Source organism: Bombina bombina, chromosome 2 (assembly GCF_027579735.1).
Source record: "Bombina bombina isolate aBomBom1 chromosome 2, aBomBom1.pri, whole genome shotgun sequence".
NCBI lineage: Eukaryota > Metazoa > Chordata > Amphibia > Anura > Bombinatoridae > Bombina > Bombina bombina.
Window position 1 is genome coordinate 931,810,927 of NC_069500.1, and position 26,075 is coordinate 931,837,001.

At 38.6% G+C, this 26,075-nt stretch overlaps 1 protein-coding gene across 2 annotated transcripts in view; it reads right to left on the reverse strand.

Annotated features, from left to right (window-relative positions):
* PTPN13 (protein tyrosine phosphatase non-receptor type 13) overlaps positions 1–26,075 on the reverse strand; it is a 565,956-nt gene that overhangs the window by 307,604 nt on the left and 232,277 nt on the right. For both annotated transcript variants that reach the window (XM_053703380.1, XM_053703379.1), the window contains exon 6: positions 23,143–23,227. In XM_053703380.1, the coding sequence (XP_053559355.1) occupies positions 23,143–23,227 (85 nt within the window). The remainder of the gene's footprint in view (positions 1–23,142; positions 23,228–26,075) is intronic.

Consider the following 26,075-nt stretch of genomic DNA (forward strand, 5'->3'; position numbering starts at 1 on the left):
AGCCCTGTCTGGTTCCATTGCAAATTTGAAATGACTCTGAAAGGGAGTAATTTAATTTAACTTTGGCCTGGGGTTCATTGTATAATGAAAAGATTTTCATTGTTAGCTCTATCAAAGGCTTTCTCCGCGTCCATAGATATGAACGCGGAGGGAACTTGGTATTTATGGGCATACTCCATAAGAGTCAGAATTTTAGCGGTATTATCTCTAGCTTCTCGTGTTGGCGTGAAGCCAGCTTGATTTAAATGAATCAGGAATGGGAGGACTAGGTTAATATGGGTCGCAAGGATTTTTGCATATAATTCGATATCTGCATTAAGTAGCGAAATCGAATGGAAATTCGCTGGTGTAGATGGCTGCTTTCCTGGTTTTGGAATTACCGATACCTGTGCTTCAAGCATCGAGGGTGGGAATGGGTTGTCTTCAGCAACCTCGTTAAAAAGCTGAGTCAGGTGTGGGACAAGAATTGAGGAGAAAACTTTATAATATTTGGCTGATAGGCCATCTTGGCCCGGGCTTTTCCCGTTTGGTAGATTGGTTATTGCATATTGAAGTTCTTGTGCAGTTATGTGTCTTTTTAGGGCAGTTAATTGTTCCAAAGTGAGTCTAGGGACATGACAATTATTTATATATGCATGGAGGTCAGAGAGGTGATTGTCAGGTGCAGGTGATTTTGTGATATTATAAAGGTCAGTGTAGTAGTCTTGGAAGGTGCAAAGAATCTCTTTAGTGGTACAAAGGGGAGCCTGATACTTTGGTTGGTGTATCTCATATATATATATATGATTTGAATCTTTTCTTTTTTAGTGTGCGGGCTAACAGTTTGCCTGCCCTATTATTCTCATAGTAGAACATACTGTTTGTTTTTTTGTTCATAGTTTGGTATTCTATATCTAAAAAGTGGTCTAATGCTGTACGGGTTGTATGGTATTCCTGTGTTAATGCGGCGTCATTTGGGTTTCACTTTAACAAGTGATCTAGCTCTATACATTTTTCTGTCAGCTCTTTATATTGTTGGCGATATTGTTTTTGCTGGTGTGCTTTTAATTTTATTAGTTCTCCCCGAATTACGCATTTGTGTGCTTCCCATATTAAATAATTGTCTTCTACTGAGTGAAGTATTCAGTGAGATGTTTTGTTCAGCAGAGTTTCATCCAATTTCCAAATGAATGGGTCTGATCGTGCTTCAGGCCATGGAAATATTAATATTACTGCCGAGTGGTCAGACCAGGATGTTGGCGATATCTTGCAACGGTGTACAGATGCGAGACCCTTTTGATTAGTAAATATGTAATCTAACCTACTGTAGGATTTATTGGGGTTTGAGAAAAAGGTATAATCTCTTATCTGCATGTATAAAGTGCCAGATGTCGTACAAATTAAGATTTTTCAAGTTTTTCCATAAAAACACAGAGATCTTTTTCGATATCGAAATTTTAGGATTGGAGCTGTCTTTCCCTGGCTGTAAAGGAAAATTGAGATCTCCTGCAAAATAGATGGGTACCACTGCGAGATCCAAATTTTTTTTAAATATATTTTGAAAAAAGGGGGCCTTCTTAAGGTTTGGGGCGTATATGTTCACTAGCGTTATCGGTCTGCCATATAAAAGTCCTGTTAGTCCTAAGAATCTGCCATCCTTTATGGAATTTATTTTTTATTCTGTTCAGAAGTGGAATTTATTCTATCTCCTCTACCTACAAGGCCCTGATGAATATAAAAAGTGAGAAAATAATGCAAAGAACTCATTCTAAGTGGGCCGAAATACTAGGTACAGACTTAGCAGACTATGTAATAGATGTTATCTTCCTTTTGGATGGATTTAGATATAAAAGGAGACACTAAATTTTAAACCTATCCATTTTGTTGGGCAGGAAAATTATATTAAAACTAAAAAAAAAAAAGTTTCCATGCTAGAGAAATTAAAGTCAGAGCTACGCAATCTCCTAATACTAGAACAAATAGATACCTTATCTCTTACAGAAAGTCGCTTAAAAGCATTTATACAAAAATAGGAAAAATGTATAATAGTTCAGGAAATAAGCCTTCAGAAACCAGTTCTATCTCCCTATCTAAATACTATTTTGTTGATGGAATATATGCTTCGAGGTAAATGGAAGTTTCTGGATGAGCGCAGGGGGGAGGGAACGGGATATAGAGGGAACCCCTTCCATTTTTTTCTCTTTCTTCTCCTTTCTCTTCTCTTTCTTTTTCTTCTTTTCCACTTTTTTTGCTTTTCCTTTGGTTATTCATCTAAACCGTTTAGCTGCTGGATCTAAGCAGTACAGTTTAAAACAGTTTAAGTGAAAATTACTGTAAAATGTGAGGAGCAAGAATAATTTTCATTGTCTATATATTTAGAATTATATAAAATTGTCAATCATTGATTTTTGTATGTAGTTGCGTTCTCTGTTTTATTTGTCCTTGTTTACATACAATGTCTACTGTACATGCAAAATCCTACCTCACAAAAATAAAATAAAATTGTAAAAAAAAAACAAAAAAGAACAGCTGTGTAAACATAGCCAGCGGAAGAAATTACATACCCAGTGGGAAGTAGGAGAGATAAGCAATAAAATGTTTATTTTTAATTGTTCTCTCTAAGGGCCGGATTCTAAAAAGCTCTCTGGGCTGGTGAGATTCTATAAGAATGCTCGCCAATCCTATTTCCCTGGTGGAATTCTATAAAGCCACTTTTTACCCTAAAAACAGGGTGTCTCGCTAAGGAGTGTATACTGCGTTTTTGTATGGGAAGGACATATGTACATTACAAAAGTGCACAATAAAATATGTAATTTAGAAATCTGACAAAACTAATAATTCACACAAACATACGCAGGAAAAAAAAAAAAGTATTGTTAAAGGGACACTCAATCAAAATTAAACTTTCATTATTGAGATAGAGCATGCAATTTTAAACAACTTTCCACTTTACTTCCATTAACAAAATGTGCACTTTTTATATTTAAACTTTTTGAGTCACCAGCTCCTACTGAGCATGTGCAAGAATAAGCGTGTATGCATTTGTGAATGGCTGATTGCTGTCACATGGTACGTGTATGCATTTGTGATTGGCTGATGGCTGTCACATGGTACAGGGGGAGTGGAAAAAGACATAACTTTTAAAATTGTCAGAAAAAAACCCAAAATTTATGCTTACCTGATAAATTACTTTCTCTTGCGGTGTATCCAGTCCACGGATTCATCCATTACTTGTGGGATATTCTCATTCCCTACAGGAAGTGGCAAAGAGAGCACACAGCAGAGCTGTCCATATAGCTCCCCCTCTAACTCCACCCCCCAGTCATTCGACCAAAGGTTAGGAAGAAAAAGGAGAAACCATAGGGTGCAGTGGTGACTGTAGTTAAAATGAAAAAATATTTTACCTGACTTAAATGCCAGGGCGGGTCGTGGACTGGATACACTGCAAGAGAAAGTAATTTATCAGGTAAGCATAAATTCTGTTTTCTCTTGCAAGGTGTATCCAGTCCACGGATTCATCCATTACATGTGGGATACCAATACCAAAGCTTTAGGACACGGATGAAGGGAGGGAACAAGACAGGTACCTTAAACGGAAGGCACCACTGCTTGCAAAACCTTTCTCCCAAAAATAGACTCAGAAGAAGCAAAAGTATCGAATTTGTAAAATTTGGAAAAAGTATGCAGTGAAGACCAAGTCACTGCCTTACAAATCTGTTCAACAGAAGCCTCGTTTTTAAAAGCCCATGTGGAAGCCACTGCTCTAGTAGAATGAGCAGTAATTGTTTCAGGAGGCTGCTGGCCAACAGTCTCATAGGCCAAACGAATGATGCTTTTCAGCCAAAAGGAAAGAGAGGTAGCAGTCGCTTTCTGACCTCTCCTCTTACCAGAATAGATAACAAACAAGGAGGACGTTTGTCTGAAATCCTTGGTTGCTTGTAAATAGAATTTTAAAGCACGAACCACATCAAGATTGTGCAACAGACGTTCCTTCTTCGAAGAAGGATTAGGACACAGAGAAGGAACAACTATTTCCTGGTTAATATTCTTGTTAGAAACAACTTTAGGAAGAAAACCAGGCTTGGTACGCAAAACTACCTTATCTGAGTGGAACACTAGGTAAGGTGAATCACACTGTAAGGCAGATAATTCTGAAACTCTTCGAGCAGAAGATATAGCTACCAAAAACGAAACTTTCCAAGATAATAACTTAATATCTATGGAGAGTAAAGGTTCAAACGGAACCCCTTGAAGAACTGAAAGAACTAAATTTAGACTCCATGGCGGAGCCACAGGTTTATAGACAGGCTTGATTCTGTCTAAAGCCTGAGCAAACGCTTGAACGTCTGGTACCTCTGCCAGACGCTTGTGTAAAAGGATAGACAGAGCAGATATCTGTCCCTTTAAGGAACTAGCTGACAATCCTTTCTCCAATCCTTCTTGGAGAAAAGACAATATCCTGGGAATCCTAATCTTACTCCATGAGTAACCCTTGGATTCACACCAACAAAGATATTTTCGCCATATCTTATGGTAGATTTTCCTGGTGACAGGCTTTCTAGCCTGAATCAGAGTATCTATAACTGACTCAGAGAAACCACGCTTTGATAGAATTAAGCGTTCAATCTCCAAGCAGTCAGACACAGAGAAACTAGATTTCGATGCTTGAATGGACCCTGTATTAGAAGATCCTGCCTCATTGGCAGTGTCCATGGTGGGACAGATGACATGTCCACTAGGTCTACATACCAAGTCCTGCGTGGCCACGCAGGCGCTATCAGAATCACCGAAGCCTTCTCCTGCTTGATTCTGGCGACCAGATGAGGGAGAAGAGGAAACGGTGGGAAAACATAAGCCAGATTGAAGGACCAAGGCGCTGCTAGAGCATCTATCAATACCGCCTTGGGGTCCCTGGACCCGTAGAGAGGAAGTTTGGTGTTCTGACGGGACGCCATCAGATCCAACTCTGGAGTGCCCCATAGCTGAGTCAGCTGGGCAAATACCTCCGGGTGGAGTTCCCACTCCCCCGGGTGAAAAGTCTGACGACTTAGAAAATCTGCCTTCCAGTTGTCTACTCCTGGGATGTGAATTGCTGAGAGATGGCAGGAGTGATCCTCCGCCCACCTGATTATTTTGGTTACTTCCTTCATCGCTAGGGAACTCTTTGTTCCCCCCTGATGATTGATGTAAGCTACAGTCGTGATGTTGTCCGACTGAAATCTGATGAATTTGGCCGCAGCTAGTTGAGGCCATGCCTGAAGTGCGATGAATATCACCCTCAGTTCCAGAATGTTTATCGGGAGAAGAGCTTCTTCCCGAGACCATAAGCCCTGAGCTTTCAGGGAGTCCCAGACCGCACCCCAGCCTAACAGACTGGCGTCGGTCGTTACAATGATCCACTCTGGTCTGCGGAAACATATTCCCTGAGACAGGTGATCCTGAGACAACCACCAGAGAGGAGAATCTCTGGTCCCCTGGTCCAACTGTATTTGAGGAGACAAATCTGCATAATCCCCATTCCACTGTTTGAGCATGCACAGTTGCAGTGGTCTGAGATGTATTCGAGCAAAAGGGACTATGTCCATTGCCGCTACCATTAATCCGATTGCCTTTTGATTGAAGATATAAAACTACAATTCTAACACCACATTCACTTTACCCTCCCGTAGAGAGACCCTAGTGCTTAGAGCCGGCAAAGAGAATGACTGGGGGGTGGAGCTAGAGGGGGAGCTATATGGACAGCTCTGCTGTGTGCTCTCTTTGCCACTTCCTGTAGGGAATGAGAATATCCCACAAGTAATGGATGAATCTGTGGACTGGATACACCTTGCAAGAGAAATCTACTACTCATTTGAAGTTCAGACTAAGTGCTATTGCATTGTCTTGTTATCTTGCATTTGTTCATTATGCAAATCTACTGTGTTGACTGGTCCTTTAAGGTGCATCAAAATTTGTAACAAAATTGTTCACCCAAAAATCGTAATTTATCAAAAATTAAAATTTGTAGGTAAATTACACAGTAATACATTGTAACTATGCACAGCCTAAATTATAATTTAAGCACACTTTATGTAGCAAGAAATTTGTACTTAAAAAGTAGAAATAGAAAGCGTAATTGTTTTTTAAAAAAATGGGCTTAACAGTGTTCTATGTGCGTAATTCTATAAACAATTGTGCACTACAGTTCTCACTGTTTTTTCTCGCCAGTTAAAAATAGAGTTTTTACCAAAATACTCAAAACACTAATTATTCTGAAAGAAAAACCTATGCATACGAAAATTACAGCAAATTTAAAGGTACAGCGCACTAAAAACTGCGTAATTTGATTTGTATTAAGCGTAATATTAAAATTAAAAAACACAACAGTATTTCCCTCTGTAATTTGACACTCGCAGGGACAGTCACTTTTTTTTTTATAGAATTCCTTAAGGGCTGCCCCTGCAAGTGTTGGCGTGGAGAACCACTTCTTGACCGGCAATTTTTTTTTAGAATCGTTGCTTGACTCAATATTGAACTTTGGTACAGTATACAGACAGAGATAATAAGAAGAAACAATCTCAACCAATTTTAATGGGTTGTGCATCCAAAGAACAAAACCGGCTATGAAATCTAACATACATAAAGAGTAAGTGACAAAGTTTCCAAATAAAATTACTCAGATAATTCCCCCCCCCCAAAAAAAAGCCGATTAAAGCTAAAAAAAAAAAAAAAATGCTTAAACGGTATGAAAAGCCAAAATAAGCAAAAAGAGCAACAAAAAATAGACATTACTAATTGTAAAATCTATATAAGTATAGCTAACCTTAATATCTAATGTTCACCATCCTTAGATTAGAATTCTTTACCTTTCCCCTTCTACTCAATAGAGTTAGACTTTTAGGAGAATTACAAGGTGCATGACTTTGACATATATTAGGAATGAGGACTAGAATCTTACTGCGAATGTTGTCTTACACACATCAAAAAAAGTCAGAATACAATACAATTGAACAAACTTGTCCTCCTTTCTCTTACATGTATGGCATTTTATATATATATATATATATATATATATATATATATATATATATATATATATATATATATAGTTGGTTTCTCCAATTTCCTCCTTCTCCTATGATGTTCATTATTATTTTAAATTTAGTAAAGTGACATATTGGTTTAGATATATATTGTTCTTTTTAACCTTCACTTCATCCTTTTATAATTGTAACTTTTAAGAAACTATCCTACATTACCCCATATACTGAGAATCTTTTTGGGTTCTATAGAATTAAAAACTAAAATCCACAACTATAGTTCTATTGTTTAAAAAAAACTCACAAATGTGACTAAAAACATTTTTAGATTTGATTTATAACAATTCTTGATCATCTTGTATACAGTACTGTTATTTAGTTTTATCGGTTTCCCTCTACTGGGACCTGCTTTTCAGAGGCTGGCAATGTTATTGAATTGTCAGCATAAAAGTTAACGTAATTGAATTTAATCAATGCACTAATTATAACCACACTGAATACTTAATTGACATTGGATTGGCTGATATGGCCTATTTAAGGTCCCAGTGCAGGTGAGAGCATTGTCTCTGATGAAGCGCATGCGCGAAAAGCGTCAGGCATTAGGGAGCACCTTACTGACGCCCATTACAGGCTCTGTTCCAATAAACCTGTGGATCTACAGCACACCGGGACTCAGTGTTTCTTTTTTCCTCACTACATAAATTTGATTATAGAAGTAAATTGGAAAGTTGTTTAAAACTAGATTATTTGATTGTTTTTAAATTATAGGTTATAGCTAATTAGAACTACATTGTTGCAACAGATAATCAAAGCAATTTTTTTTATAAATGAACCCAATGTAATAATAACTTCAATGATGAACAATACTAAATTCCACTATTTTCTGGCAATTGTATAAAAGTTCATTAACCCCTGAAATATACAGATTCAGTTTGCTCAATGGTTTCATGATGGAATAATTCCATCATTGGTCATTAAGGGGTTAACATTACTTATATTTTTAATGCAAGAAGTATATGATTAAACGCTGCAAATATTTCCTTTTATACTACAACAGGAGAGGTTTACGTACGCTGTGGCATTGCGACTTAAATCCAGGGGTTATCAATGAACCCAACGTGTGCCAGGAAAACATTCCCCACAACATAACAATGCCCCCTCCATCTTGCACAGTTTTAATCAGACATGACGGGTCCATGGATTGCACTGAATTGGGAGCCTGCCTCAACATCACGCACTAGGAACTTCATCTCGTCAGACCAAGCGACCTTTTTGCAGTCTTCGATGGTCCAGTGCTAGTGATGTTGGGCCCACATAAGACTGCTCTCTTGTTCTTCTCTGATAACAACGGCACCCGACGTGGCCGCCCGTTATTGTAGCCCATCCGTGACAAGGTGCACCTAGTGGTGTGTTGCAATATGTTTTTCTCTGCACAAAGGTTGAATTCTGATGTGATTCGAGAAATTGTTGCCTGTCTGTTTGCTCGCGCTTGCACAAGTCTAGCCATCCTCTGACCTCTCTCATCAATGAGTGTTTTTCTTCCACAGGACTGCCGCTGACTGGATGTTTTTTGTTCATTGCTCCATTCTCGATACACCCTTGAAACTGTGGTACGAGAAAAGTTCAGGAGTACTGCCGTTTCAGATACGCTTCTCTATATAACTGAAAATGAATCAACCAAGTTCAGTCATATGGCTCATATAAAAATGGTTCCTTTCTTTTATAGCTGTTTGACCAACCACAATGAAACTTTTTCAAGTTGAACAGCTGTTCTACTACAGTTTAGTGAGGTTATCAAAGTCAGTAATCATTTGGGAGTTGTATAAATAGTACCTGAAAAAGTGTAGGTACAAATAAATCCAAAGGGATTTTAAATGAAACAAAGTAAAGTTGGGAGAAAACAGCAGAGGAGAAATGTCAGTAGAAGAAAATTTTTAGCTATCACGTCTAAAAATATATATTTGTTTATAAAACTGACAAAAAATATACTAAACTGAAGTAAGTGCCACTGGACTGAGTATTGTCTTTATCTTAATAGCCCCAAGTAGTATTTGATTTGTTATAAATGACAACTTACACCTTTTTTTCAATATTAAAATCAACAAGTTAAATATATTTTATAGCTTATGTATATGATCATTTTGATTTTTCCAAATGAAAAAAAAAACAATTTTTTTTTGGTATTCTTTAAATTCAATTGAAAATGAAAAAACAAGCGACCCCTTTAAAGGGACATTGTTCTGCAAAATGTTCTTCCTTTCAATATATCTTTCCAACCATACATTTTACCTGCTGGAGTATATTGTTTCCAAGCAGTCCTGTTACATTTATTCTACCTGTCTTTGCCTGATAAAAACCCCACCTACACTGAAAATGTCAGTACTGCCATATTCTCTACAGAAAAGCTTTGCAAACAGGAGGCAATAGCACTTAACTTCCCAGTGGACAATGGGGAATGGGAGAGAGAGAGAGCACGAGAGAAAGAACTTGTTGCATCTGAAATAGTTGTTTTTTATTATCATTCCAATACTTAACTTTTGGCATTTATTTAGAAAGAGATAACATGAGCAGATCTGCTCTTTCTGCAGGCTCAGCCATTTACATTGCCATGTCCTTGAAAACAAAGGGTGATAAATTTAAAACCACCTATTTCTAATACAAAAATAAACATAAATGAGTAAGAATATTTCAAATATAGGGATTCCCCTTAACACTAACAAAACAGCCCTAAATATTTCCTATTTTATTTTACCACAACTTTCTATTTTAATTTCAAATTTTCAAATTTACTTCTATTTGCTGGTAACCTGTATCATGTGACAGCCATCAGCCAATCACAGACTCATATACTGTGAACTCCTGCACATGCTCAGTATGAGATGGTGCCTCAAAAAGTGTATAAAAAAAAAACTGTGCCAATTTGATAATGGAAGTAAATTAGATGGTCTCCTAGCTCTACCTGAATCATGATAGTTTAGTTTTGAATTTAGTGTCCTATGAACAGTGTTCAAAGGCAGCTTCTGTATTACCTTCATCTTTAGAACTGTGATTAAAGGAACGGCACTTGGCAGCTCACTGAATGTGTGACTGAGTAGTGGTTTGACAGACCCAGGTCACACCTTCATTCATATAACTTTCAAATGTATTTAAATGCCAAAGGCACAATGTAATCTGCTGTTTTCCTGTGATTCAGTTGTGAGTCAGTTTAGCAACTGCTGGGATAGCGAAGGAATAAAAGGGCCGATGCAGTGACTTCCTTCTTACGCGTATCAAATTATTTGGAGTGAAGTAATCCTAATCATTTCCAACATACATTTTATCTTCAAACAATAACATTTTAGATATGAAACAATAATTAAAGCAAATTGTGACATCCTAAAAGGAAATGAATAAGTAGATCAGAGGTTAAATAGAGTGATAGCAAATTATTTAGAGGACAGAATGGAAGGAGGATACCAACATCTATAAGAATTTGCTACAAATAAAGTAACTTGATTGTAAATATAGATATATGTGAATCTTTATTATAAAAAAACAACAACGTTCCAGCACATAAAACGAGGTACATTTCTTAGCATAAATTAAATGCTCACATTAAAAGGGACAATAAACATCTTTTGATTACAAGTTTTTGTGCAGTTTTGCAAGAAATGTACATAGTTGGTGAGTTTTAAAATGTTTTAAATGCAACAAGACCCTGCTTGCTGCATGAGTTTTTAATTTTTTCAAACTCCATCCGCACCACTTGCCTTATTTGGCAGGGTTAGGCTGTTGATGTCTGTAATGTGCCCTTCCAGCTGCAACACTCTTAAAGGGGCAATAAAGTCAAAATTAGATCTTCATGATTCCGATAGAGCATGCAATTTTAATCAACTTTCCAAGTTTTTATCCTATGTAGAAGAGGAGGCTCAAAATCAGAGGTACACCCTGGGTACTAGCTGAACACACTGGGTGAGCCAATGACAAAAGGCATATATGTGCAGCTCCAATCCCTAGCTAGCTCCCAGGAGCGCATTGCTGCTCCTGAGCATACCTAGGTATGCTTTTCAACAAATAATACCAAGAGAACAAGGCAATAATAGACTTAAACCGGAAAGTTGTTTAAAACTGTATCATGAAAGTTTAATTTTGACTTTACTGTCCTCTTAATTTTCAGACTTAGTTACAGTTTAAGGGAGTAAAATAAATAATAAAAAGTATATTGAAGAGTTGTTTTACTACACACAAACATAATATTAAAATTGCAAGGTTTTTACTGTTGCTTTAAAGAAAAACACTGTGTTAAAGTACCAATGGTTCAACTGCCTTCTAAATAGGTAGTATTTCACATTTTAAATCACAACACCAACATTAGCCCAGATATTGAAACCAGGTATTGGAAGACTTGAGACTATATTTCTGAATTAGGGCTGCACGATTAATCGCATATACGATTTAAAACCGCGATTAATTCAGAATCTGAATGATCAGAACCATTTTTTTTTTGTTTTTACATAAAAATCTTAAAAACTAAAAGACCTGAAGATGTGTATAGCTTGGCATTCAAAGCAAATGTATATTATAGCAAGAAGATTATTAAAGAGAGAGAAACGTGAACAAGGAAATGTGCATGGGTGCATTTACATTTTAAATGGAAATATTTTTACAGTGTACTGAAAACGGATAAGAAACCCTAAATGTTTTCTTTCATGACTCAGATAGAACATGCAATTTTAAACAACTTCTAATTTTCTAGTATTATTACTTTTTCATTCTTCTCATATCTTTTGTTGAAAAGCAGGGATCTAAGCTTAGGAGCCGGCCCATTTCTAGAGCACTATATGGAAGCCCTTTTGCAAGAATGTTATCCAGTTGCAAGAGCACTATTTCCTACCGTGTTGGGCTCCAGATACTTACCTAGGTATTTCTTTAACACAGAATATCAATGGTGCAAAGCAAATTTGATAATAGAAATAAATTGGAAATTAAAAGTTGTTACTGTTTTTCAGTGGCATATGCAAATATGCTGTGAGGGTCCTATACATTCAAACACTACACCTTCTCAAAGAGTCAGCACCAGTTTGTATGATACTAATTTATTCTTATCTAATGCTGTATACACCCAGTACAACCTTATGAGCAGGTTTGGTGTTTGAATCCTGACCCTCTACTCACACGTAGTATATGTGCGTATGCAGCTGAAACAGCAATACTGCTTCTATTAACGTTTATTACTAACGGAAGTTTATTGCAAAAATGTTTCTATCTCGAAGTAAAATTTGTTCAAGCAATTTTGACTTGTCTATCCCTTTAATCGATATGTTCAATTCAAAATAAATATTTATTCAGTGCAGTTAGAAGTAGGGTTTTAGAAAGATACTTTTATATAATAAGTCAGGCCAAATATATATTAAAAACATAACAACCTAATAAAAGAGAAACAAACAGGTAACAAAGTATGTCATAAAAAAATAATGACAGAGTATTGAGGTATCCTAAGGCTGCTGAATCATTTCTGTGCAAATTACATTTATTAAAATGTTTAATTATTGTAAAGCAAATACACAAGACTTTGCAAGCAACAAACAATAAACATACCATGCAAAACACATCTTTAACTTTCATGATTGAGACAGAGCATACCATTTTAAACAACTTCCTACATTACTTTTGTTTACCAAACTTGCTTCATTCTCTTGGTATCCTTTGTTAAAATGCATACCTATGTAGGCTCAGGAGTCCCAATGCACTGCTGGGAGTTAGCTGCTGATTGGTGGTTGCACATATATGCCACTTGCCATTGGCTCACCTGATGTTTTCAGCTAGGTCCCTGCAGTGCCTTGCTGCTTTTTTTAACAAAGGATACCAAGAGAATGAAGCAAATTTGAAAATGGAAGGCGGTTGAAAAGTTGTTTAAAATTGTATCTTCTATCTGAATCAAAAACAAATTTGGGGTTTCATGTGCCTTTAAATATACAATATTTGTGGCATATAAGACTCGCTTTTCTTTAAATAAATGTAGGCCTAGTTTATGAGTGGAGCACAAAAACATAATTTATGTAAGAACTTACCTGATAAATTCATTTCTTTCATATTAGCAAGAGTCCATGAGCTAGTGACGTATGGGATATACATTCCTACCAGGAGGGGCAAAGTTTCCCAAACCTTAAAATGCCTACAAATACACCCCTCACCACACCCACAATTCAGTTTAACGAATAGCCAAGAAGTGGGGTGATAAGAAAAAAGTGCGAAAGCATATAAAATAAGGAATTGGAATAATTGTGCTTTATACAAAAAAATCAAAACCACCACAAAAAAGGGCGGGCCTCATGGACTCTTGCTAATATGAAAGAAATGAATTTAACAGGTAAGTTCTTACATAAATTATGTTTTCTTTCATGTAATTAGCAAGAGTCCATGAGCTAGTGACGTATGGGATAATGATTACCCAAGATGTGGATCTTTCCACACAAGAGTCACTAGAGAGGGAGGGATAAAATAAAGACAGCCAATTCCTGCTGAAAATAATCCACACCCAGAATAAAATTTTAATGAAAAAACATAAGCAGAAGATTCAAACTGAAACCACTGCCTGAAGTACGTTTCTACCAAAAACTGCTTCAGAAGAAGAAAACACATCAAAATGGTAGAATTTAGTAAAAGTATGCAAAGAGGACCAAGTTGCTGTTTTGCAAATCTGATCAACCGAAGCTTCATTCTTAAACGCCCAGGAAGTAGAAACTGACCTAGTAGAATGAGCTGTAATCCTTTGAGGCGGAGTGTTACCCGACTCAACATAGGCATGATGAAAACATAATTTATGCTTACCTGATAAATTCCTTTCTTCTGTTGTGTGATCAGTCCACGGGTCATCATTACTTCTGGGATATAACTCCTCCCCAACAGGAAATGCAAGAGGATTCACCCAGCAGAGCTGCATATAGCTCCTCCCCTCTACGTCAGTCCCAGTCATTCGACCAAGAAACAACGAGAAAGGAGTAACCAAGGGTGAAGTGGTGACTGGAGTATAATTTAAAAGATATTTACCTGCCTTAAAACAGGGCGGGCCGTGGACTGATCACACAACAGAAGAAAGGAATTTATCAGGTAAGCATAAATTATGTTTTCTTCTGTTATGTGTGATCAGTCCACGGGTCATCATTACTTCTGGGATACCAATACCAAAGCAAAAGTACACGGATGACGGGAGGGATAGGCAGGCTCATTATACAGAAGGAACCACTGCCTGAAGAACCTTTCTCCCAAAAATAGCCTCCGAAGAAGCAAAAGTGTCAAATTTGTAAAATTTGGAAAAAGTATGAAGCGAAGACCAAGTTGCAGCCTTGCAAATCTGTTCAACAGAGGCCTCATTCTTAAAGGCCCAAGTGGAAGCCACAGCTCTAGTGGAGTGAGCTGTAATTCTTTCAGGAGGCTGCTGTCCAGCAGTCTCATAGGCTAAACGTATTATGCTACGAAGCCAAAAAGAGAGAGAGGTAGCAGAAGCTTTTTGACCTCTCCTCTGTCCAGAGTAAACGACAAACAAGGAAGAAGTTTGGCGAAAATCTTTAGTTGCCTGCAAGTAGAACTTGAGGGCACGAACTACATCCAGATTGTGTAAAAGACGTTCCTTCTTTGAAGAAGGATTTGGACACAAGGATGGGACAACAATCTCTTGATTGATGTTCCTGTTAGTGACTACCTTAGGTAAGAACCCAGGTTTAGTACGCAGAACTACCTTGTCTGAGTGAAAAATCAGATAAGGGGAATCACAATGTAAGGCTGATAACTCAGAGACTCTTCGAGCCGAGGAAATAGCCATTAAAAACAGAACTTTCCAAGATAACATTTTTATATCAATGGAATGAAGGGGTTCAAACGGAACACCCTGTAAAACGTTAAGAACTAAGTTTAAACTCCATGGTGGAGCAACAGCTTTAAACACAGGCTTGATCCTAGCTAAAGCCTGACAAAAGGACTGGACGTCTGGATTTTCTGACAGACGTCTGTGTAACAAGATGGACAGAGCTGAAATCTGTCCCTTTAATGAACTAGCTGATAAACCCTTTTCTAAACCTTCTTGTAGAAAAGACAATATCCTAGCGATCCTAACCTTACTCCAGGAGTAACCTTTGGATTCGCACCAGTATAGGTATTTCCGCCATATTTTATGGTAAATCCTTCTGGTAACAGGCTTCCTAGCCTGAATCAGGGTATCAATAACCGACTCAGAAAAACCACGTTTTGATAAAATCAAGCGTTCAATTTCCAAGCAGTCAGCTTCAGAGAAGTTAGATTTTGATGTTTGAATGGACCCTGTATCAGAAGGTCCTGTCTCAGAGGTAGAGACCAAGGCGGACAGGATGACATGTCCACTAGATCTGCATACCAAGTCCTGCGTGGCCAAGCAGGTGCTATTAGAATTACTGATGCTCTCTCCTGTTTGATTTTGGCAATCAATCGAGGAAGCAGCGGGAAGGGTGGAAACACATAAGCCATCCTGAAGTTCCAAGGTGCTGTCAAAGCATCTATCAGAACTGCTCCCGGATCCCTGGATCTGGACCCGTAGCGAGGAAGTTTGGCGTTCTGGCGAGACGCCATGAGATCTATCTCTGGTTTGCCCCAACGTCGAAGTATTTGGGCAAAGACCTCCGGATGAAGTTCCCACTCCCCCGGATGAAGAGTCTGGCGACTCAAGAAATCCGCCTCCCAGTTCTCCACTCCCGGGATGTGGATTGCTGACAGGTGGCAAGAGTGAGACTCTGCCCAGCGAATTATCTTTGATACTTCCATCATTGCTAGGGAGCTTCTTGTCCCTCCCTGATGGTTGATGTAAGCTACAGTCGTGATGTTGTCCGACTGAAACCTGATGAACCCCCGAGTTATTAACTGGGGCCAAGCCAGAAGGGCATTGAGAACTGCTCTCAATTCCAGAATGTTTATTGGAAGGAGACTCTCCTCCTGATTCCATAGTCCCTGAGCCTTCAGAGAATTCCAGACAGCGCCCCAACCTAGTAGGCTGGCGTCTGTTGTTACAATTGTCCAGTCTGGCCTGCTGAATGGCATTCCCCTGGACAGGTGTGGCCGATGAAGCCACCATAGAAGAGAATTTCTGGTCTCTTGATTCAGATTCAGAGTAGGGGACAAATCTGAGTAATCCCCATTCCACTGACTTAGCATGCATAGTTGCAGCGGTCTGAGGTGTAGGCGTGCAAAAGGTACTATGTCCATTGCCGCTACCATTAAGCCGATCACCTCCATGCATTGAGCTACTGACGGGTGTTGAATGGAATGAAGGACGCGGCATGCATTTTGAAGTTTTGTTAACCTGTCTTCTGTCAGGTAAATCTTCATTTCTACAGAATCTATAAGAGTCCCCAAGAATGGAACTCTTGTGAGAGGAAAGAGAGAACTCTTCTTTTCGTTCACTTTCCATCCATGCGACCTTAGAAATGCCAGAACTAACTCTGTATGAGACTTGGCAGTTTGAAAGCTTGAAGCTTGTATTAGAATGTCGTCTAGGTACGGAGCTACCGAAATCCCTCGCGGTCTTAGTACCGCTAGAAGGGCACCCAGAACCTTTGTGAAGATTCTTGGAGCCGTAGCCAATCCGAATGGAAGAGCTACAAACTGGTAGTGCCTGTCTAAGAAGGCAAACCTTAGATACCGGTGATGATCTTTGTGGATCGGTATGTGAAGGTAAGCATCCTTTAAATCCACTGTGGTCATGTACTGACCCTCTTGGATCATGGGTAAAATTGTCCGAATAGTTTCCATTTTGAACGATGGAACTCTTAGGAATTTGTTTAGAGTCTTTAAATCTAAGATTGGCCTGAAAGTTCCCTCTTTTTTGGGAACCACAAACAGGTTTGAGTAGAACCCTTGTCCTTGTTCCGACCACGGAACCGGATGGATCACTCCTTCTTTCTAGTCGTTGGGTGCAAGAGAATGACTGGGACTGACGTAGAGGGGAGGAGCTATATGCAGCTCTGCTGGGTGAATCCTCTTGCATTTCCTGTTGGGGAGGAGTTATATCCCAGAAGTAATGATGACCCGTGGACTGATCACACATAACAGAAGAAATAAAGATTTCAACCAAGATGCCAAAGAAATGGCAGAAGCTTTCTGGTCTTTTCTAGAACCGGAAAAGATGACAAATAGACTAGAAGTCTTTCGGAAAGACTTAGTAGCTTCAACATAATAATACAAAGCTCTAACAGCATCCAAAGAATGCAATGATTTCTCCTTAGAATTCATAGGATTAGGACATAATGAAGGAACCACAATTTCTCTACTAATGTTGTTAGAATTCACAACCTTAGGTAAAAAATTCAAAAGAAGTTCGCAGCACCGCCTTATCCTGATGCAAAATCAGAAAAGGAGACTCACAAAAAAGAGTAGATAATTCAGAGACTCTTCTGGCAGAAGAGATGGCCAAAAGAAACAAAACTTTCCAAGAAAGTAATATAACGACCAAAGAATGCATGGGATCAAAAGGAGAAGCTTGAAGAGCCCCCAGAACCAAATTCAAACTCCAAAGAGGAGAAATTGACTTAATGACAGGTTTTATACGAACCAAAGCTTGTACAAAACAATGAATATCAGGAAGATTAGCAATCCTTCTGTGAAAAAGAACAGAAAGAGCAGAGATTTGTCTTTCAAGAAACTTGCGGACAAACCTTTATCTAAACCATCCTGAAGAAATATAAGTCTTCCAGACTCTATAATATATCTCTCTAGATACAGATTTACGAGCCTGTCACATAGTATCAATCACAGAGTCAGAGAAACCTCTTTGACCAAGAATCAAGCGTTCAAACTCCACACCTTAAAATTAAGGTTTTGAGATCCTGATGGAAAAAAGAACCTTGAGACAGAAAGACTGATCTTAACGGAAGAGTCCACAGCTGGCAAGAGGCCATCCGGACAAGATCCGCATACCAAAACCTGTGAGGCCATGCTGGAGCTACCAGCAGGACAAACGAGCATTCCTTTAGAATATTAAGAATACCCTTGGAAGAAGAACTAGAGGCGGAAAGATATAGGCAGGATGACACTTGTAAGGAAGAGATAATGCATCCACTGCCTCCGCCCAAGGATCCCTGGATCCGGACAGATACCAGGGAAGTTTCTTGTTTAGATGAGAAGCCATCAGATCTATTTCTGAGAGTTCCCACATTTGAACAATCTGAGGAAATACCTCTGGGTGAAGACCATTCGCCCAGGTGCAACGTTTGGCGACTGAGATAATCCGCTTTCCAATTGTCCATACCTGGGATATGAACCGCAGAGATTAGACAGGAGCTGGATTCCGCCCAAACCAAAATTCGAGATACTTCTTTCATAGCCAGAGAACTGTGAGTCCCTCCTTGATGATTGATGTATGCCACAGTTGTGACATTGTCTATCTGAAAACAAATGAACAACTCTCTCTTCAGAAGAGGCCAAGACTGAAGAGCTCTGAAATTGCACGGAGTTCCAAAATATTGATCGGAAATCTCACCTCCTGAGATTCCCAAACCCCTTGTGCCGTCAGATACCCCCACACAGCTCCCCAACCTGTAAGACTTGCATCTGTTGAGATTATAGTCTAGGTCGGAAGAACAAAGAAGCCCCCTGAACTAAACGATGGTGATCTGCCCACCATGTCAGAGAGTGTCGTATAATCGGTTTAAAGATATTAATTGAGATATCTTTGAGTAATCCCTGCACCATTGGTTCAGCATACAGAGCTGAAGAGGTCGCATGTGAAAACGAGCAAAGGAGATCGCATCTGATGCGGCAGTCCTAAGACCTAAAATTTCCATGCATAAGGCTACCAAAGGGAATGATTGTGACTGAAGGTTTTGACAAGCTGATATCAATGTTAAACTTCTCTTGTCTGACAAGGACAGAGTCATAGACACTGAATCTATTCTAGAAACCTAAAAAGGTTACACTTGTCTGAGGAATCAATGAACTGATTGGTAAATTGATCCTCCAACCATGAACTTGAAGAAACAACACAAGTCGATTCGTATGAGATTCTTCGAAAATGAGAAGACTGAGCAAGTACCCAGATATTGTCCAATAAGGAAATACCAAAAAACCCTGTTCTCTGATTACAGAAAGAAGGGCACCGAGAACCTTTGAAAAAAATTCTTGGAACTGAGGCTAGGCCAAACGGTAGAGCCACAAAACTGGTAATGCTTGTCTAAAAAGAGAATCTCAGACACTAAAAGTGATCTGGATGAATCGGAATATGTAGATACACATCCTGTAAATCTATTGTAGACATATAATGCCCTTGCTAAACAAAAGGCAGGACAGTCCTACAGTAACCATCTTGAATGTTGGTATCCTTACATAACGATTCAATATTGATAGATCCGGAACTGGTCTGAAGGAATTGACCTTCTTTGGTACAATGAAGAGATAAAATAAAACCCCAGCCCCTGTTCCAGAACTGGAACTGGCATAATTACTCCAGCCAACTCTAGATCTGAAACACATTTCAGAAATGCTGAGCTTTTGCTGTGTTAACTGGGACACGGGAAAGAAAAAAATCTCTTAGCAGGAGGCCTTAACTGAAGCCAATTCTGTACCTTTCTGAAACAATGTTCTGAAACCAGAAATTGAGAACGGAATTGATCAAAATTTCTTTGAAGAAAACGTAATCTGCCCCATACCAGCTGAGCTGGAATAAGGTCCGCACCTTCATGGGTACTTAGGAGCTGGCTATAGGTTTTCTAAAAGGCTTGGATATATTCCAAACTGGAAATAGTTTCCAAACTGATACCGCTCCTGAGAATGAAGGATCAGGCTTTTGTTCCTTATTGTGAGGAAAGGAACGAAATGATTATTAGACCTAAATTTACCTTAGATTTTTTATCCTTTGGTAAAAAAGTTCCCTTCCTTCCAGAAACAGTAGAAATAATAATTTATTACCCTGGAAAGAAAGGGAAAGCAAAGTTGACTTAGAAGACATATCAGTATTCCAAGTTTAATCCATAAAGCTTTTCTAGCTAAAATAGCTAGAGACATATACCTGACATCAACTCTAATGATATCAAAAGATGGTATCACCAATAAAATTATTAGCATGTTATAGAATAATAATAATGCTATAAAATTATGATCTGTTACTTGTTGCGCTAAAGCTTCTAACCAAAAAGTTGAAGCTGCAGCAACATCCGTTAAAAATATAGCAAGTCTAAGAAGATTACCTGAACATAAGTAAGCTTTTCTTAGAAAGGATTCAATTTTCCTATCTAAAGGATCCTTAAATGAATTACTATCTGTCGTAGGAATAGTAGCACATTTAGCAGGAGTAGAGACAGCCCCATAACCTTAGGGATTTTGTCCCAAAAAAACTCTAATCTGTCAGATGGCACAGGATATAATTGCTTAAACGTTTAGAAGGAGTAAAAGAATTACCCAAATTATTCCATTCCCTGGAAATTACTTCAGAAATAGCATCAGGGAGATTAAACACTTCTGGAATAACTACAGGAGATTTAAAAACCTTATTTAAACGTTTAGATTTAGAATCAAGAGGACCAGAATCCTCTATTTCTAATGCAATTAATACTTCTTTAAATAAAGAACGAATAAATTCCATCTTGAACAAATACAAAGCTTTATCAGCATCAACCTCTGAGACAGAAACCTCTGAACCAGAAGAACCATTATCAGTATCAGAATGATGATGTTCATTTAAAAATTCATCTGAAAAAATAGAAGTTTTAAAAGACTTTTATGTAAACTAGAAGGAGAAATAACAGACATAGCCTTCTTAATGGATTTAAAAAATAAAATCTCTTATGTTTATCAGGAACACTCTGAAAATTAGATGTTGACGGAACAGCAACAGGTAATGTAACAGTACTAAAAGAAATTTTATCTGCATTAATAAGTTTGTCATGACATGCAATACAAACAACAGCTGGAGAAACAGATACCAAAAATTATAGCAGATACACTTAGCTTGGTAGCTCCAGCAGTAGACAGCGATTTTCCTGTAGTATCTTCTGACTCAGATGCAACGTGAGACATCTTGCAATATGTAAGAGAAAAAACAACATATAAAGCAAAATTGATCAAATTCCTTAAATGACAGTTTCAGGAATGGGAAAAAATGCCAAAGAACAAGCTTCTAGCAACCAGAAGCACTGAAAAAATAAGACTTAAATAATGTGGAGACAAAAGCGACGCCCTTATTTTTTTAGCGCCAAATAAGACGCCCACATTATTTGGCGCCTAAATGCTTTTGGCGCCAAAAATGACGCCACATCCGGAACGCCGACATCTTTGGCGCAAAATAACGTCAAAAAATGACGCAACTTCCGGCGACACGTATGACGCCGGAAACGGAAAATAATTTTTGCTCCAAAAAAGTCCGCGCCAAGAATGACGCAAGAAAATGAAGCATTTTCAGCCCCCGCGAGCCTAACAGCCCACAGGAAAAAAAGAGTCAAATTTTTGAAGGTAAGAAAAAATGATTAATTCAAATGCATTATCCCAAATATGAAACTGACTGTCTGAAAATAAGGAAAGTTGAACATTCTGAGTCAAGGCAAATAAATGTTTGAATACATATATTTAGAACTTTATAAACAAAGTGCCCAACCATAGCTTAGAGTGTCACAGAAAATAAGATTTACTTACCCCAGGACACTCATCTACATGTTTGTAGAAAGCCAAACCAGTACTGAAACGAGAATCAGCAGAGGTAATGGTATATATAAGAGTATATCGTCGATCTGAAAAGGGAGGTAAGAGATGAATCTCTACGACCGATAACAGAGAACCTATGAAATAGACCCCGTAGAAGGAGATCACTGCATTCAAATAGGCAATACTCTCCTCACATCCCTCTGACATTCACTGCACGCTGAGAGGAAAACCGGGCTCCAACTTGCTGCGGAGCGCATATCAACGTAGAATCTAGCACAAACTTACTTCACCACCTCCATCGGAGGCAAAGTTTGTAAAACTGAATTGTGGGTGTGGTGAGGGGTGTATTTGTAGGCATTTTAAGGTTTGGGAAACTTTGCCCCTCCTGGTAGGAATGTATATCCCATACGTCACTAGCTCATGGACTCTTGCTAATTACATGAAAGAAATAGCACTTTAGCGAGCGTGATATTCAGTAACACCGTAAGTTAAGCGCAATGCAAACGCGACCTTGCTCACAAAAGTGCGCTTTCATAGGCTCCACTTGTGATGTAGTCCTTAACCATTAAAATATATTGTGTTTTACATCCCAAATGTACTATAGTTTTTTATTTTCCTGGCTGTATTCTATTAAAAAATAGTGAATCATATACTCAAAACTCTAGAGAATCTACGTTATCAATATCATACTAAACATATAAAACTGTCTTGTTATTATAAATGACAAATCTAAACAAAGAAACTGATTTGGGATTAAAATGATAGAGACTACAAATTCCACTTGGTTTTCTTTTATATTTAAAAACCTATAAAAAAACAAGAAACAAACATACTATAATATTTTCAGTTTTACACTGTCTAGTTTTATTTCTGAAACTGCTACATAATGAGAGTTTTTGTACAGCATACAGTACTGTGCTGCTTTCTAACCAGAATTAACTATTTATTTAAAATCACAGAGAAAAATAAAATAGTTATTCTGTGTTTGGCGTCATTAGATTCAATAAATTATGCAGATATCATAAAAACTTTGATAACCTGTTTACCATTATACCAGGACTTAAAAAGACTTCTAGATTTTGTGTAAAAACGGTGCTTTGTCCCAGCAGCCAAAAAGCTAAATCTGTTACCTAGATTTTAAAACGTTGCAAATTGTCCAAAGCAGCTAATTCATTTGCAGCATCTGCAGGTTTCATAATTAGTATTTCTTTGCTATATCTCAAACTAGAATCCTACTAAATGGTTTGTCACAGTTTTCGATCTTTCAATATAATGATGATGACATTTTCTTACCATTCTTACATAGCAGAGTATCTTAGACAGCAGCAACATTACAATGTGATGTGACCACATTTCTTTGTTAAGACACAACATAGATAATTACTACAACACGCAGAGTTGTCCCTCTGCAGTAAATACAAGCATGCAGTGAGATAATGTACTAGAGTAACCAAGGCCTCTCCCAGAGAGACCAATTATTACTGTTCCTAATTCTCATTACTGTTCTTACCTGTGGGAAGACCTTTTCCTCTCAGTCGGTCACGAATTGCCTGACTGCGATCTGGTTCATTTGCTTTTTTGGCAAGCTGGTCAATCTGCAGGGAGCAAAATATTAAAAATATCTATTTTATTTTTCTGTATCAAAACTGTAAATATACAACTATAAGGTTCATGAAATGCAACCATAGTATCAGATTAGGTTTTTAGAAATAGGGACATAAAATTGCTGTATATTCCCAAAATGCTTCCATCATGAATAAGTTGCTAAAAGCATCTTGTGTCTCACTCTGCGCTTACTTCAACATTAAAAGGGACAGTAAAGTCAAAATTAAACCGTTATAATATAGATGGAGTATGCAATATTAACCATGTTTCCAATTTATTTATATTATCAATTTTTCTTAGTTCTCTTGATACCCTTTGCTAAAAAGGTAGTCCTACACGAGCTCAGGAGTGTGCATGTCTATCGTAGCAGTGTTTGCATTGCTATGAACATTGTTGCCAGATAACTAAAGACACTGGCCTGAGCTCACCTAGGATTACTTTCTAACCAATGATACAAAGAAAACTAAGCAAAATGGAAGTAAATTAGAAAGTCACTTAAAAAAGAAATTTATGCTTACCTGATAAATTTATTTCTTTTACGATATAACGAGTCCACGGACTTCATCCTTACTTGTGGGATTAAATCTCCTGTTAGCAGGAAGTGGCAAAGAGCACCACAGCAGAGCTGTATATATAGCTCCTCCCTTCCCTCCCAATCCAGTCATTTGACCAAAGTTAGGAAGAGAAAGGAAAATCCAAAGGTGCAGAGGTAACTGAAGTTTAATAAAAAATAATTACATACCTGCCTTAGAAACGGCAGGGTGGGCCTTGGACTCGTCATATCGTAAAAGAAATAAATTTATCAGGTAAGCATAAATTTCCTTTTATTTTACAAGATATGACGAGTCCACGGATTTCATCCTTACTTGTGGGATACAATACCAAAGCTACAGGACACGGGTGAAAGGGAGGGACAAGACAGGAACCAAAACGGAAGGCACCACTGCTTGAAGAACCTTTCTCCCAAAAACAGCCTCAAACGAGGCAAAAGTATAAAATTTGGAAAATTTGGAAAAAGTGTGAAGAGACAACCAAGTTGCAGCCTTGCAAATCTGTTCAACAGAAGCATCGTTTTTTAAATGCCCATGAGGAAGCCACAGCCCTAGTAGAATGAGCTGTAATTCTTTCAGGAGGCTGCTGGCCAGCAGTCTCATATGCCAGACGGATGATACTCTTCAGCCAAAAAGAAAGAGGTAGCCGTAGCTTTCTGACCCCTACACTTTCCAGAAAAAACAATGAATAATAAAGATGATTGACGAAAATCCTTAGTCGCCTGCAAGTAAAACTTCAGGGCATGGACCACGTCCAAGTTATGCAACAGACGCTCCTTCTTAGAAGAAGGATTAGGACATAATGAAGGAGCAACAATTTCCTGATTAATATTCTTATTTGAAACAACATTAGGAAGGAACCCAGGTTTGGTACGTAAAACCACCTTATCTGAATGGAAGATAAGATAAGGCGAGTTACATTGTAACACTGAAAGCTCAGAAACTCTACGAGCAGAAGAAATAGCAACCAATAACAAAACTTTCCAAGATAACAACTTAATATCTATGGAATGCATGGGTTCAAACAGAACCCCTTGAAGAACATTAAGAACTAAATTCAAACTCCAGGGTGGAGCAATAGGTCTAAACACAGGCTTGATTCTGGTCAGAGCCTGACAAAAGGACTGAACGTCTGGAACATCTGCCAAACGTTTGTGTAGTAAAATTGACAAAGCAGAGATTTGTCCCTTTAAGGAACTTGCTGATAACCCTTTCTCCAATCCTTCTTGGAGAAAAGACAGAATCCTGGGAATCCTAACTCTACTCCATGAGTAGTTCTTGGATTCGCACCAATAAAGATATTTACGCCATATCTTATGGTAAATCTTTCTAGTAACAGGCTTACGTGTCTGAATCAAAGTATCAATGACCGAATCAAAGAACCCCCGCTTAGATAAGATCAAGGGTTCAATCTCCAAGCAGTCAGCTGCAGAGAAATTAGATTTGGGTGTTGGAAGGGACCCTGAATGAGAAGGTCCTGTCTCAATGGAAGTTTCCAGTGGTAAAGAGGACATGTCCACTAGATCAGCATACCAAGTCCTGCGAGGCCACGCAGGAGCGATGAGAATCACTGAAGCCCTCTCCTGTTTGATCCGAGCGATCACTCGGGGAAGGAGAGCAAATGGTGTAAACACATAAGCTAGGTTGAACGACCAAGGCGCTGCCAAGGCATCTATCAGTTCGGCTTGAGGATCCCTGGACCTGGATCCGTATCTTGGAAGCTTGTCATTCTGACGAGACGCCACCAAATCCATCTCCGGTCTGCCCCACCTGAGAATCAGAGCGGCAAAGACCTCTGGATGGAGTTTCCACTCCCCCGGATGAAATGTCTGTCAACTTAAAAAGTCTGCTTCCCAGTTGTCCACTCCTGGGATGTAGATTGCTGACAGATAACAAGAGTGAGCCTTCGCCCATCGAATTATCTTGGATACTTCTGTCATCGTTAAGGAACTCCTCTTTCCTCCCTTATGATTGATGTAAGCCAAAGTTGTGATGTTGTCCGACTGGAAACGGATAAATTTGGCTGAAGCCAACTGAGGCCACGCCTGAAGCGCATTGAATATTGCTCTGAGCTCCAGAATATTGATTGGAAGTAGAGACTCCACCTGACTCCACACACCTTGAGCCTTCAGGGAATTCTAGACTGCACCCCAGCCTAGTAGACTGGTGTCCGTTATCACCATCACCCATGAGGGTCTGCGGAAACATGTCCCTTGGGACAGATGATCTGGTGACAACCACCAAAGAAGAGAGTCTCTGGTCTCCTGATCTAGATTTATCTGCGGAG